The following is a 9,789-nucleotide window of genomic DNA, read 5'->3' as shown; positions in this document are numbered from 1 at the left end:
TCTGACCCCATCTCTGAATCCGGCTCTGAACCGTGCAGGTTTCCTTCATTGACTTGCCCATTCCCGTGACTATTTGGCACACCATCCATCAAGGTTTCCCTTTCCTCTTGTCTCAATTTTGTTGTGCTTTGGGTTCGGCGTTCCTCCCCTGGTTTATTGCGTCTGCTGTCTCTGCCGTTTTCAGTACTGTTTCCCGCGGCTGCTGCGTCGATCATCATTCCCAAGCCTTCAATGTCATAGGATACCCCTTGTGCTTGCATTACTACTATATTTCTGCCAATTTCATGCCTCCATTGTTGTTCCTCTGCATCATCCTTGGTGGCTTCTATAACCGCGATCTTCCTTCCTTCAATTCCCCCAATCACCGTTTCCCGTGCAGCGTCCTCCGGTTCGTGTAGCTGCCCACTGCCACCTTCCCTATTGCTTCGCATCACATCCCCTGCGCCACTCCTATACCCAGCCTTCAGTAGCGCTACATCACCGCTCCGAGGCTGCTTCCCGTGGCTGACTAGCATGGCGGAGGATTTGCTCGCCTCAGCCTCAGGCCGCCCGCGTTCCGCCTCCCGTCCGTTCGTCCTCGCGCCTGCCCCCCTGCTGCTAGGAGTCGACGTCTGCGTCTGGTGCTTGCCCAGATCGTGGAGTTCCTGCCGGGTCATCAAGGGATCCGGGTCAGTCTCCACCCGGACAGAAGGTCCATTAGCAGCTTCATTCAATCGGGCTCCTTCCTTAGCCCAAGGTCCATTCCTTGTAACAAGCTGGTTGGGCCCATCAGCAGCACATTCAAAACGGGCTCCTTCCTTCACCCACACTCCATTCCTTGTATCAAGCTGCTTGGGCCAATTAATTGCCAGCCCATTACCCTTATTTGCAGTATCATTTATTTGAATTCCATAACGGTCCTCATAATTGGTAGAAACTGTATCCTCCGAATCAATATCCTCATTAATATTACTTGATATCCGAGAATCATGAATCACCTTTAATGCCGTGTAATTAGCGCCCTCATTAAGAATATTTGAATTTTTGTTGTTCCACTCATCCCATTCTGCATATGAATTTCCCATCCTGCCCTTATCTTGTTCCTCGCTCCTGCGATCTACCATCATCAACACTGCCGCCATGTCCCAGCCACCGACCCTCCTTTCCTCAACCCGGTTCAAAGTGTCATCAGTCCCTTCTTCCTGTACCTCTTCTCCCGCTAAATTGTGTTTGCCTCTCATATCATTTTTCGATTTCAAGAAACATTCCTCCCGATACACCTCTCCACCGACTTCCCTTACCATGACGTCAAACCCACTTGTGCCTATTGTAACATGTATCCATTCGTTAATCATTTCGAAACTACACGTATCAATCAAGACTCTGCCTACACTGAACGAATTACACGATTCCGTCAGGCTATCGCATGCGACTACCTCACCCCATTGCTCCCCTATCCTGCGGAACGTATCCCTTGACCATGCATGTAATGGAACTCCATAACACTCCAACCAAACTCTTCTTGACTCACTTTTCTTAGTCTCATCCCATCTCCAAACTCTATGGAACAATTTTAATAAATCATTCATTTTGAAGGTGTAGGCTTCTTCCGCACTAAGCATCGTGTCAAACGTTAGCATTGCTTTATACGCTCCCAACTCCTTTACTTGCACCACACACGGCCATTCCCTATGAATCTTTTGCTCTAGTGCATTAAAATCAATCGCCAATTTTGTTCCTCCTACAATGCTTCTTTGTAGCCAGACTACATTCTCATTCACTATTGGTACTTCAACCTTCTTTTCCCATCCATTACCATTTGGATCCTTTTTGGGAGCCTCATATGGTTTCTTAACGACTTTCTCTTCGGCTACTCTGTCCCTCCTCATTTGTGGATTTCTTTCTCCTGCATCCTGCCTGTTGATCATCTTCGCTTCCTTACCCCTTATATTCTGCTTCAGAGATCCCCTTCTATACTTTGCTTCCCCCACAAAAATTTTATTACCTCTCAGTATCATACTGTTCATCTCTGCAACAGCTTTTAAGACTCCTCCTTTCGTAGTATACCGTACAAATGCAAACAGATAGATGTGTCCATTTTTGTTCTTCCGCGATAAGTATATGTCGATGATCCTGCCTGTCCATTTGAACATACTATAAAGTTCTTTTTTTGATATATCCGCCGGCAAGTTGTCCACAAAAATGGAGAAGGAATCCAATTCCAAGCGTTGATACTCTTCTTTGTTCCAAACCCTAGGATCTTTACCATGTCTACTCTCTAAAGCCCTCCCTCTGTGTATCCCACCCTCAAACTCTCTCATCCCTCTAAATCTATATATATATATATATATATATATATATATATATATCATTTTTTTATATAATATTATCTCACTCGTAAATAATTCTCTATTCAATCCTTTTTAGGTATTAATTTTGACGTTCTCTAAAAACATTTCTTTCTACAACACTTACATAAAAAAGTTAATAAAAAATATTCTTTTTTATATCAAATTTCTACATAACTCTATATATCCTCCTTGTTATTTGCTAGTTTAATCAACCTTAAAATATTATACAACTGACTCACTAGTTTTAACTTAGTAATGTTAAAAATACAAAAAAAAAATTGTTAATATTTATACAACTGTCTTATTTAATATTTATTAATTATTACAATAATTAATATATGCTAAATAAAGTAAATTTTAGCTAATTATTTTTTGTTATTAAATATTTTTGTTTTAACTCTCAATAGTATAAATCTCGCTTTTATTGGAAATTCCAAATTTATTATAATCCATTCTAAAACCTACACTTTCCTATAACAAATCTTTTTTAGTTTAAAACCGACAAAAATCTCAAAAAATTACCTTTTAAAGAGTCATATGTAGTCAAGAATTAAGTCTTTCTTTTATCATCAACTTTTATAAATAAACCAATAATCATCTTATCTTTTACATGTTTTTTTTTTATTTATAATGGACAAATATTTTTCTATAAACACCTTTATCACACGTAATATCTAATTCGATAACATCATAATAAAAAATTACTATAATATTATCTTTTTCATTATACAACATTATCCCTGACTCCACTATTAAATTTCATGCTCTTTCAAGCATCTATTCCTCCCATTTCAAAGTCTGCTCATCCAATACACGCTTTCTAGCATCAACTTCCCATGGCTCGAAGTCACCACATCTCCCTGATGTACTAGTTTTCCACCTCCAACGGAACCATCTTCATCATCCCAGCTCCCTTTGTCAAATTTTGTTCCACTAGCATTCGCATTAGGAGTATTCAAATCCAAATCAATTCAAATTAAATCGTTCATCCAATTCAATTCAAATCGAAAACCAATTAAAATTGGACTAATTTAAATTTGATTGGATTCTATTTTTTTGTAAACTGTTGGATTAGATCGGATCGAATTTCGGATCTACTTTTCATAATCAATCCAATCCAATCCAAACCGCACAATGTGCTATAATATTATTATTTTATTATTATATTTATAATTATACTTATAACATGTTCAATTTGTTATACATTTTTATATTATTCATGTATTATTATTATTTAATAAATATTTTATGTTCAAAATATTGTTAGACTTGTTACGTCATTGTTGATTATTTAAAATTTGATGTTGGGACTTGTTATGTATTTAATTTTCTTAGTTTACGAAACAGCAAATCCAATCCAATCCAAACCGCTTGAAATTGGATCGGATCGGATTTTTTTTAAAGTCATCCAATACAAACCGCACCGCAAGTAAAATTAGTGTTCGAATCAGATGAATTTTTTACTCAAAATCGATCCAAACTGCTTCACAAACACCCCTAATTCGCATCATCTTCACCTCTATTATCCACATCATCACTCATAAGCGTGCAGTACGGGCGTACATTAAAAAATCAATATAGTTAACCAATTAAAAATTATAACTATAATTTAATTAATTAATTTAATAAAATAATTTAAAAAATTATATCTATATTTCAAAAACAGATTTTTTTTTCAAAAACCAATTATTTTTTTAAATCAGTTTTTATTTTTATAACTAATTAAAAATTAATTTTTAAATTTTTTAATAAATTAATAATCAATTTTATTATATAAAATTAATTTGATTAATTAATTAAAAATAAAATTTTGGTTAATCAAAAAACAGATTTAATTTTTTGATTAACCAAATCATATATGACCCTAACAATCCACTCTTCATTCCCTTCATCAACAAAGGTTGTGTCACAATTTGATTCTCGGCCTCCATGTCCTCATTGTCAGTAGCATGCTACCACTGCTTTTCCGTCATTCTCCACGGCTAGATGGCTCCCTTCAAAAATCATACATTTAATAAAAATATAATTTTATATTTTAAAATATTAAAAATATATTTTGAAAATGACCAATCAAACATATTTTTATTATATTTAACATTTGAAAATAAATTATTCTTTCATAAATCAATCGTATTTTTTAAAATGTAAAATGTTAAAAATAAAAATTATTTTTAAAAAAATAAAAATAAAAAATAAAAACAGAAAATATTTTTACCAATCAATCAGTTCTTATAGTATAAAGAGGATATTATGCTTTATTTTTTTCCTTTATATGTACATCTATCTCATGTCATATGTGAAACTAAACAAAAACCCTTAATATACACTAAAAATTAATTATTAATTCAGTTATTATAAATTTGTATATAATAATATATATTTATTTATATATTTTTTAATTAAATAATAAATCAACAACATAATCAAATTTGTCATATCATACTTGTAAAAGACTAATTAATATATTAGATTTGTTTATAGTGGTATAACGAGATTAAAATTTGAGAAACTATTCATTAACCAAATATTCTAATTAAGTAGCAAAAACCCCTTATATACATGAATAAAAAGAAACTGCACTTGTGAAATGTGTCATGTATCGATTTATCTTCTTCTTTTTTTTTTTTAATTTTTGTCGAAGAAAGGATACTATCAACGAATAATGATTGATTAAGATAGCCAGTATCTCTTATTCATCAGAGGTCTCAAGTTTAAGTTTTAACAAGTGAAATAATAATAATAATAATAATAATAATAATAATAATAATAATAATAATAATAATAATAATAATAATAATAATTGACGCATGAACAAGTAGAGTTAGTAGGTTAATTATGTTAGTTAATTCTAATAAGGAAATACAAGTCTTATATTGTTTAGGATAATAAACTGTGTTATGTATTAGTCTCATATCGTCCAAATTATGAAGGTTTTTCCTTCTCTCACTACTATAAATAACTCATGTACCTTTTATTTATGAAATAGAGTTGAAGTTGATTTTTGAATATGAAATAAGCTGTGTGCTTATTTTCTTCTATGCTCTTTGAGAATAAGAGGTGCATCCTTGGCTTGGCCAACCAAGGTGGGTTCTTAACTATTTTCACCATAGTGGGGTTATTAATCTCGTCAAAATTGGTGACCCAAGCGACGTTTCAGCGTCAATAATAATAATAAAGAGTCTCACTGAAAAATCTTTACCTCTTTCACAGGAATGAATTAGTCGTAGTCCTAATAACACAATAATCCAGTTTAAGAGATGCTACAAAGAGATGATGATGATGATGATTTTCAAAACTCACTGATTGTGGTGAGACAGTGTCCATGCCTAGCACTCATGGGATTCTCCAAATTGGGCAGACATGGTTATGGTAACGTCCTAAACTCATCAATCCAAAAATAGACAAGAGATGCATGAACCCTTTAGTCATTATCCTAGATACTAGCTTTGCTTTAATAATTTTGAGTTGTTGCCTCATTGGATTCTTCCATTTTTCACCATTTCAATGACGTAGACACATGATTCAGATCAATCAACTTCCCCTCCACCGAAGTTGGAGTTTGGTTTGCCTAACACCTTCACAATCCTAAACAATAAATGTTACATGAAAATAATCATTATACTAAGTTAACATAATATCCATCCATCCCTCCATCGATTAAATGGACAATCCGGCTTTGTACACACAGCAACCCACTCACCAACGGCTTTGTGAGATACCATGAAAAATCAAAATAAATGTGAATCCCAATATAATTAGAGTCTACACTCTATCCAATGATGATAAATAAATAAAAAGTACAATGATAACTAGATAACTGTGCTTATATTACACTTTCCTTCTGGATTCTAATATTGTATAGGTTATTGACTCTATTCCATTGACCAACTAATGTAGCTGCTTTATTAATCAAATCTTCTGTTAAAAAATATCAGGTTTGGTCAAATAGATTCCCATTGTAAGTTCTCAAATGCCATTAAACCATACAAGATATTATCCAAAATGCTAGCAATGAAACAATCAGCCTCTCCGTCATTGAGTGTAGCTATCACAATAAAAGAAACTTGGATAATTCTCCCTATGAAGATTCAGAAGATAGTACTATATAATTAAGTATACATGCAAAATTCAGTATCGACTATGATCATCCCGGTTGATTTACCAATTACCACCACAGATTACAAACAACGGCCACATGAAAAAGAATAAAAATTTGTGGGTAAATTGGAAACTGTACAAAGAAGTTCCACAGTTGACATTGAATTTTGGTTCCGACAAGGATTCAGTGAACCTTCAGAAAGAAAACATCTCATCTGCAGTCACCATATCTACAGGCATCCTAGAGTTGTGACCCGATAGGGATCCCATTCTCGAATCCAATATTTCGAGTTGGGACTTGACCCATGGTGGATTGTATCTGCCATCGACCCACAGAGCTTCGCCTGTATCTTTGTGCTTAAAATCAGGGCCTTTTGGGTTCCTCTGCAATTTTAAATGTATATATTTTAACATATAAAGCGTAACAAATTCATGATGACTTCGAAAAAAATGAAACTACTTTAAGAAGCAAGTTAGACATGGCTATAAAAAGAATTCAGAGGGGTGTTCCATGAGTTAGTTCAGCCACAGTTGAGGAATTGAATTGTTAATTAGATTTGATCTACTAAATATAATCCAAAGCTGCCAAATGTTGGGATTTTTCCCTTTGTTATGGTTCAATGCAATAACTGACGCTTCATGCTCTTCATGCTAAAATGGAAAGCATGAAAAACTGTAAGGACATGAGAATGAAAGGAGCTTATGAAATCAATCAGATTAATTATGACTATTATTTGAATCTCAATAAGACCTAATACATGCCATGGACTTGGAACCAGATGCTTTCATCTATCCTTAAACTTTTGTGCTTTAAAATAAACGAAATCAATAAATCAGTAAAGCCAAAGTAAATTTGATAATGTATGGGTGCCCGGGCAAAGCAACTCCAAAAACAAGAAACAATGGCCAGCACACAATACTTATCCATAATGCTAAAAGGGAATAGCACAACCAAATATTCAACTTTTCTATATTAAAATTGAAAACTTACCTTGTTTTTCCTATTGTCCCACCACTCCCCTGGGCTAGCAAAGAATGCTTGCCATAACTCAACTACAGAACCAGTATTCGTTGCCGGATAACTTGCTTTTTTACCTGAGATAATAGCAGAAGATAGTCAATGTCATCTTGGTGAAAAACAAATCGTCCTGAGGTTAGCATTATATTCCTCAGAGTAGAAGTCATACCAGACGTCGTGTAATCGGAGTCTTGATCATGTGAGGATCCTGGCGAGAAATTCCCTTCAATGAAATTCAGTTGCTGAGCAACCACCTGAGAGAACATAACAGTGATGCACTTGCAGACAGCAGCGAGAAAACAAAATTACAAAAGTAAACTATTCATCGGTAATTACAAAAACCTTGTAGTAGGTTTGTTGCTTCCCTTCATCACTTTCAACTGTATCCGTCACCAAACGACCAGAGACGTAAATTTGATGGCCTTTCTGTACATGATGAAAAGCAGCATGGGCCAGCTCATCCCAGAACGTCAAATTAATCCTGATTACAAAAACAAGCTTCTTTGAGAAAGACACTTTTATTTTAAGTCAGCACAAAATGAGGAGTTTGCTGTGGTATTAAGATAAAACTCAAATTTTCAAATCATTTGACATTCTCTAAAACAAAATTTCATTAGAAAAACCAGAAAAGAAGGTGGATGACAAAAAAAAAAGAGAATAATAACAAGGGGTTGGTTATACAATCCAGTAGAACCCAAAGGTGCTTACTAAAGAGAATAAAAATATAAACTTTGTGAAAAGCAAAAATAACAAGAAATGGAATGCAATGCAATAATAAAAGGTGCTTGCAAAAGAAAAGCAAAAAACATAAAGACATTGAGTGCACACACAAGAACAAAACAATCAAATAAAATAAATCAAAAACAAACAAGGGAAACCAAACAGACATTATACACACTAGCACATCTCTACATTGACACAAAAAGATTACTATAGCTCTGAGGTCGCTTAGTATCAATACTAACTGTCCGACTAAGCTTCTAATCCTTAGTTTCATCGTGCGACCCTTGAAGGTAAACCTTCTATTTTGTAACTTGAAGGTCAAACGTTCAAATTCTAGAAGCAGTCTCTCTGCTTAGCATTTAACAACAGCTGCATACATCTATTTTAAGACCTTATCGGATGCGACCCTCATGCCATGTACTAATAATCTCTCGCACATTCTTAGCTCCTATACTATTAGTCTCAAGGGGGGAAAAAAATATCCATGTATTCTTACTAAATTTGAGCACTAGACCAAACAGATGTAACAAACTCATACAAGTCCTCTCTAACAAGAATTTATGCATGTAGTAACCTCTCAATCTCCTATAGAATTTGAATATGACGAATTCATCCCACACTGCACAAATCCGTCCCTCATCGATCACCAAACACTAACTAGTCGTCCATTTTCGAATAAAGAGTAGCCTAATCTGATACAAGCATATTATGAATCCACGAAAGACGACTCAAATATTATTCCAATGGCTAACACAAATTTATCACTTCCAAACCCTAAGACTAATTTCTCCAAAAGAAACAAGAGAATTGTGTTCCTTCCATTGAAGCAAATGCATAATATAATTTCACAAGAAAAAATGAATGAATGAATGAATAAAAATCCGGTTTCGAAGATAGTTACCATGAAGTCTGGGTGGCGTTCTTCTTAACGGCGAGGCGGGTCCATGCGAGAACCTTGCCGGAGGGGAAGTTCTTGATCTCCACCGGTGCGGCGACGACGCCGATGAGGCTGACGGAGTTGCATAGCTCCTTCTTCCACTGAATCTCCGATGGCTTAGGGCACGCCACGTGTGACTGTGACTGCGATTGCTGAGTTTGCTGCTCCATTGAGTAAGGGGAATAGGAACACTTGAGCGAAATTGGTTTGCTCATCTTCTTGCATTGGAACTGAGTTAAACGCTGCGTTTTAGGTTTTGAATTGGGAACTATGAGAAGGTTACTGAAGCTGGTGCATGACGTTGATGATGAAGATGGTTGTTGCAACAACGCCATCATTTTGTTGCTGTGACTGAGAAACTCTGACTGTGCATAGCTCTTGATAAGGGAAATGCTGAATGAAGAAAGACGCTCAGTTTTTTTGGCAAGAAAGATATTTGGGCTTAGGCCCATTTTCATTAATTTATTAGCCCAATCTAAATATGGGCCTTATTATTCCTCATTAAAGTTTGTGTTGTGGCTTGTTGCATAGCAGACCATGATGTACTCTTTTCTATTTCTATTTCTTGTGAAGTTAAGTTTATTAGTAACTAGAATCTTGATTTAGTTTTTAAAATCTTTCAATATCATCATTTTAAATGATTCAATCATTTTGCAAAATTTTTACTATATTTGACAATTTTA

At 34.8% G+C, this 9,789-nt stretch overlaps 1 protein-coding gene across 1 annotated transcript; it reads right to left on the bottom strand.

The window, feature by feature from the left end:
- Positions 1-6,210: 6,210 nt before the first annotated feature.
- Positions 6,211-9,512, bottom strand: LOC112737533 (protein OSB1, mitochondrial). The gene is made up of 5 exons (XM_025787479.3): positions 9,071-9,512; positions 7,789-7,927; positions 7,616-7,700; positions 7,420-7,523; positions 6,211-6,812 (listed from the first exon to the last, which is right to left on the bottom strand). The coding sequence occupies exons 1-5, from the start codon at positions 9,442-9,444 to the stop codon at positions 6,624-6,626; spliced, it is 891 nt and encodes a 296-aa protein (XP_025643264.3). The 5' UTR covers positions 9,445-9,512; the 3' UTR covers positions 6,211-6,623.
- Positions 9,513-9,789: the final 277 nt, after the last annotated feature.

This window comes from Arachis hypogaea, chromosome 2 (genome assembly GCF_003086295.3).
Source record: "Arachis hypogaea cultivar Tifrunner chromosome 2, arahy.Tifrunner.gnm2.J5K5, whole genome shotgun sequence".
NCBI lineage: Eukaryota > Viridiplantae > Streptophyta > Magnoliopsida > Fabales > Fabaceae > Arachis > Arachis hypogaea.
Note: the sequence above shows the minus strand (reverse complement) of the source record. Positions and strands in the feature narration are given on the sequence as shown.